Source organism: Phoenix dactylifera, chromosome 5 (assembly GCF_051530095.1).
Source record: "Phoenix dactylifera cultivar Ajwa chromosome 5, Ajwa_hap1_PhDact_Kaust_v1.1, whole genome shotgun sequence".
Lineage (NCBI taxonomy): Eukaryota > Viridiplantae > Streptophyta > Magnoliopsida > Arecales > Arecaceae > Phoenix > Phoenix dactylifera.
This window is the reverse complement of record NC_143194.1, coordinates 26111986-26116936: the sequence shown is the minus strand read 5'-3', so window position 1 is coordinate 26116936 and position 4951 is coordinate 26111986. Positions and strand designations below refer to the sequence as shown.

The following is a 4951-nucleotide window of genomic DNA, read 5'->3' as shown; positions in this document are numbered from 1 at the left end:
AATAATAATCATAAGTCGATCGTACACTTTAAATAAGTAAATGCGATATTATGCCCCATTCTATTAACATTGCAAAATTTGTCGGTCTAATATTGTTTTATCTAATCTTAAGAAAGCAAAATATAAGTGCTATGTAAAAATGTATAGGTTATTAAAAAAAAGTCATATTCTTGAATCTTAGGATCATTTTGTTTTTCAAAAATATGTTTTTATATGAAAGGTCATTTTCCAGATTAAGTTTGTAAACTTTCAGAAGACATGCCTTGCATATTGGAAGTTAAAGTTACTAAGCATGATTTTAGTTGTAAGACAAAACTTAACAAACGTGCAATGCGTGTGCCTTTCAAGAAAAGGTGGGGGGAGGGGGGCAAACTTTTGGAGTAACAACTCTGCTCCTAAGTAAATAGTAGAGATGAACCTTTTCTTTAAACAACTTTGCACATGGAAATAGATTAGCGACACAAAGATCTCTTGCTAATTAAAAGTCGACTGGTGCAGGATTTTTCTTTGCTCATGTATGTAACATCCCAAACAATGCTAGAGCATCAGAGGGCAATTGGGATGATCCATATCAGCTCTGTAATCTATATAAAATTTCTAAATGATACAAGTGCTGCTTACTTAAAAGCTAACTACTCTCTAACATGCATAGCGCCAGGACAAAAACAAATTTCTATGGCAATGTGCTTCTTATCTTATCTCCATGCCGACCGGTAATACGTAAATTTGTTTCTCAAGAAATCGAGTTCCTTGGACCTCCCTTTTTTTTCAGTTTCACAATTATAATCGAAACGATCTTTATTTTCACTAGCTTTTTTAGGTTACTAAATTCACTCCATCTCAATAATATAGATATAAAACCAAAAAGAAAAACTTGAAAAGCGAGAAATTTTTCCTCATCCTTCCTATTGAAAAAGTTACTTTTAACTTAAAAAAATCTTAGACTTTATTCCCTATTCACCAAGCATATGCATGATTTGGAGGAGCACAAGAAGCCCTCGCCATAATCCCACATCAATTAATAAAAAGAGTGCCACAGTAGTTTATTAGCCTAGGCTGATTCTTCGCCCAACAACTTATGCTTTTCGACTATAAGTTTATAACAAAAGGTGCTATTATCGGATCCAATATGTGTTATAAGTTTTATTAGTCATGTAGACCCCTTACTTGATACAAGAGCCGTGGAGGACTTGTGGGTTCAATTGGGATCCAGGCTAAGGAAGAGCCAACTGTGATGAAAGCATCACAAAATTGAGTGCGGAAGGTTATCATAGTTTAATATCAACTAATTAAAAAAAAGTGCCATGGGAATTAATGAAATCTTTCATCCGACCCTTTGAATTTTTGGACAGTAAGTCCGCGATAACCTGCTGAGTTGCACAGGAACAGAACCACACCTGGAGAATAGAACCAATTGTTACAATTTCAAGCATATCATTTTATCCCCCATGGTCTTCCCCTCTATGGTCTTATCCTTCAGCATTTTTCTTGTTTCTTCTCCCGGAAAACAAAGAAGCCTGCTTCACTTGTCTCCCTCTTCATTATTAGGGCGGAAGCTTTTATATCGCTCCCATCCCAGAATCTTTGATGCTTGCTCGGAAAATCTTTCTCCAGCCGCACTGCCACACTTCATGGTATTATCGGAAAAAGCCTTTGTCCTGCCTTGGCTCTCCCTCCCTCCCTCCCTCGTTCCTTTTCTGTGTTCCACGTCCTTCGCAGAGAATGACGGCGAGCTCTCCCCCAATAAAAGCAAATTCTAACGTTACTTTTGATAAATATACACAGTATAATTTATACAATAAGACTTTCTTTATTTCCACTTTCACCTCACATGGAGAAGTCAAGGAGCTTAAAAAATCATAGAAAATAACTGGCACGAACCAATTTCGGAAGAACCCAGCTATTTCGGTCATTCCCCGTTCATTCATAGTATCACACCGCACGTTATCGATAAATAAGTGGACGAGATGCACCGCGCCGCTAATAATAATAATACTTATAAATTTTAAAAAGAACAGTGATCACAATGATGGAAATATTTGGCAAATGTTGTTTTTTATGAAAATAACAACATAAAACACTATACAACGACGACAGAGTTGCAAGTTTAAAGCCGAGAAAAGTTCAAGAAAAGACTGTCACAGAGGAGAGAGAATAGAAGAGAACAAAGACCCTATTACAGCGGATTTGTTTACAGATGCAAAAGAAAAGAAGAAAAATTGAGAAAGACAAAATTGCCACGCCCCGCGACACTACGAGCTATCGGCTTCTGGCTGTTGTATGGGTGCATGCAGCCATCATCAGTTCAAGAGAAGAGACCAAGCCCCAGCTCCACGCGACACGCGTCAGCTCCCGGAGAGGCCACCTCGACCCGCCTTTCCTCGGCCGGCCGGAGCCCCAGGGTCAGATCCAGCCCGACCACCTCCGCCTCGGCCCCGCTCTCGTGCGGCTCAGCCTGGCTCACGTGCGACCCCTCCACCGACTCCACCGAGAACACGCTCCCGTTCTCCCGGCTCTCCCCCCCGTTCGCCGGCGGCTCGACCGCGCAGGTGATCCCGGCCCAGACCACGGCCGGGTCGCCCCCGCCCGGCTCGGCGGCGATGAAGTCGGGCATGGCCTTGGGCTTGATGTCGTGGCCGGAGCGCTTGAAGCGGGGGCGGAGCTGGGCGACCTTGTGGAGCTCCGCGGCGGCATCGGCTTTCTTCGCCACGTGGCGGATGTCGTGGGCCTTGGTGGGCGGGACGGCAGCGGCGGAGTCAGAGGAGATCTGGACGATAGGCTCGCCCCGGAGGACGTTCTCCACGGCGGCCTGGCAGAGCGACCAGTTTCCGGACCAGAGCAGCCCGACCGAGCCGTAGATCGGGTTCACGATCCGGCCGCAGGCTTCGTACAGCAGCGAGCGGAATATAGCTGAGATAGATAAAGCAAGCACAACCGCAAAAGCGCTGAGTCCAAATTGGATCCAAAATTTCACGAAAGAACAAAAAAAGAAGAGGAGGGAGATATGAAGGGAATACGGACCAGGGCGGAGGTGGTCGGGGCCGGCGTTGATGAGGTTCATGAGGCCAGCGCGGCCGTAGAACTTGGCGAGGAAGACGGTGGCATTGGCCTGGGCCTCGGGGCTCTTGATCCACTGGAGGCAGGGTCGGATGGTGCAGCTGTCGTTGCATCCCTTCCGGAGTACCCGGCACCCGTTGCAGCTCATCCTCATGCCTGGCGGACGGACGGTGGCGATCCCCTCTCGACACCAAATGCAACAAGGGAATGGAAGAGGAAACCCTGGAGACCAGAATAGTTATCGGGATGGGACGTGGGGCGAGAGGTGGGGGGAATAGGGGGCGTTTATAAAGCATCGGGAGGCGGAGCCGTGGGTTTTGCTAAGTGGCCAGCGGTTTACGAAGGGTTGGAAAGCGGTTTAGTTCCAAAAAGAAAGTTGGGGTCCAAATCCCCCCCCCCCTTTAATCCAAAATCACCCTTAACATTTGATACAATTACGGAATCTAATGCAACGGGGTGGAATTAAACTTAAAAGAGAGGCAGTGAAGGGTGAGAGGGGATGAGGGCGTGGAGAAATAGAAAGGCGGCGCGTGGCGCCCACACTGAGGTGGCGAGGGTCCGCCGAATCGCCACATCTCCAGGAGCGGAGAGCGGGGAGAAATCGGGCGCTGCGGGCGCCCGCAAAATGAGGCCCCCAAAAAACTCCCCGTTTTCTCGGATTCGTACAGGGGGTGCTGCCGCCCCCCAAGGGCCGGTTTCCGGATACGTGGTTTTGCCCGGGGACCGTGGGCGCCCGTCGGGACGGGCCGCTGGTTTTCTTACGCGCCTCCGTCACGCTCAAATCTCGTGTGCGGACAGGCCGCTGCTTCCGTCTATGCGGGATTTGGGTTGATCGCTTCTAGGGGATCGTGGACGGCGGGATCTATAAATCCTGCATGGAGATATCTATGCATAAGTTCTCTGGGCTACCGAGATGGCGGGCCCACTTGGAGGATGCCAGCTGACACTTGCTGTCGCATGGAGATATCCTCCATTTACTCTCGTTGCCTTCGCCTTTCCTTTTTTGTTTTTTCGCTTTATGTTGTTTGTGCAGCCACGTGGATATGGACTTCTGTTTTCCTCCTTGGTATAGCAATATTAATAGGCATGTCTGAAATGGATAGATACAACCACAAGTACATGGACGGTAACTGCGTGGACTCTAAATCTATTGCTATAAATAACTCGAGACGTGAAAGATTTATTTGCGACCAGACCATTTTTCATTGATTATTATATATTTGCAAGACGTGAATTTTTACAGCAACTATCACAGAAAAATAGAATACTTAACAAAATAGAATGGTTCGTAACCAATACTTTCTACATCATTATTATTTTTTTCTGATAAAATGCACACTTGTCTCTCTGTCATATGCAGGCGTATATTCGTGTGCATGCACCTTATTGTAACATTCTTTATGTCTCAATGCAGAATTACAATCTAAGTAATGCCATCATAAACACTCTTTTATGTTTAAATGCAGTAATACAACAATCCAGCTCGATGAGACCATAAACACTCATGACATCTATTTATTATAAGTTAAGATCACTGATTTTCTTCCTATTCCTTCATTAAATTCTTATGTTCCATAGAATAACATAAAAATCAATTTCTAATTCTGTATGTTTTTACGTGCATTGGTCTTTTTCCCAAATTAAAAAAAACCAAACTTTAAGTGGAAATATGAATAAAACTATAAAGATTACTATTTTCTATTTTTAATTTTTTTATTTTACTGAAAATATTTTAGATATAAAGCTCCATTTGTGCTTTCATGTGCTTGTAATTTAGTAATCACAAATTTAAATTAAAAGAATCAATTATTATATATCAAGTCTCGTAGATATATGTTTCACCCCATATTGTATCATGTATCACTAGTATATCTCAACAAATAATTTATAAAAA

At 44.3% G+C, this 4951-nt stretch overlaps 1 protein-coding gene across 1 annotated transcript; it reads right to left on the bottom strand.

Moving 5' to 3' along the window:
- Positions 1-2021: 2021 nt before the first annotated feature.
- LOC103712904 (LOB domain-containing protein 41-like) lies at positions 2022-3446 on the bottom strand. The gene is made up of 2 exons (XM_008799611.6): positions 3022-3446; positions 2022-2910 (listed from the first exon to the last, which is right to left on the bottom strand). Exons 1-2 carry the CDS (start codon positions 3209-3211, stop codon positions 2306-2308), a joined length of 795 nt encoding a protein of 264 aa, XP_008797833.3. The 5' UTR covers positions 3212-3446; the 3' UTR covers positions 2022-2305.
- Positions 3447-4951: the final 1505 nt, after the last annotated feature.

Bases quoted from the DNA above. Each gene is read 5' to 3' on its own strand.
- LOC103712904 (XM_008799611.6), bottom strand. From the start codon at position 3,211: ATGAGGATGAGCTGCAACGGGTGCCGGGTACTCCGGAAGGGATGCAAC. The intron at 2,911-3,021 runs GTCCGTATTCCC...TATCTATCTCAG, and splicing joins CCCCGACCACCTCCGCCCTG to CTATATTCCGCTCGCTGCTG.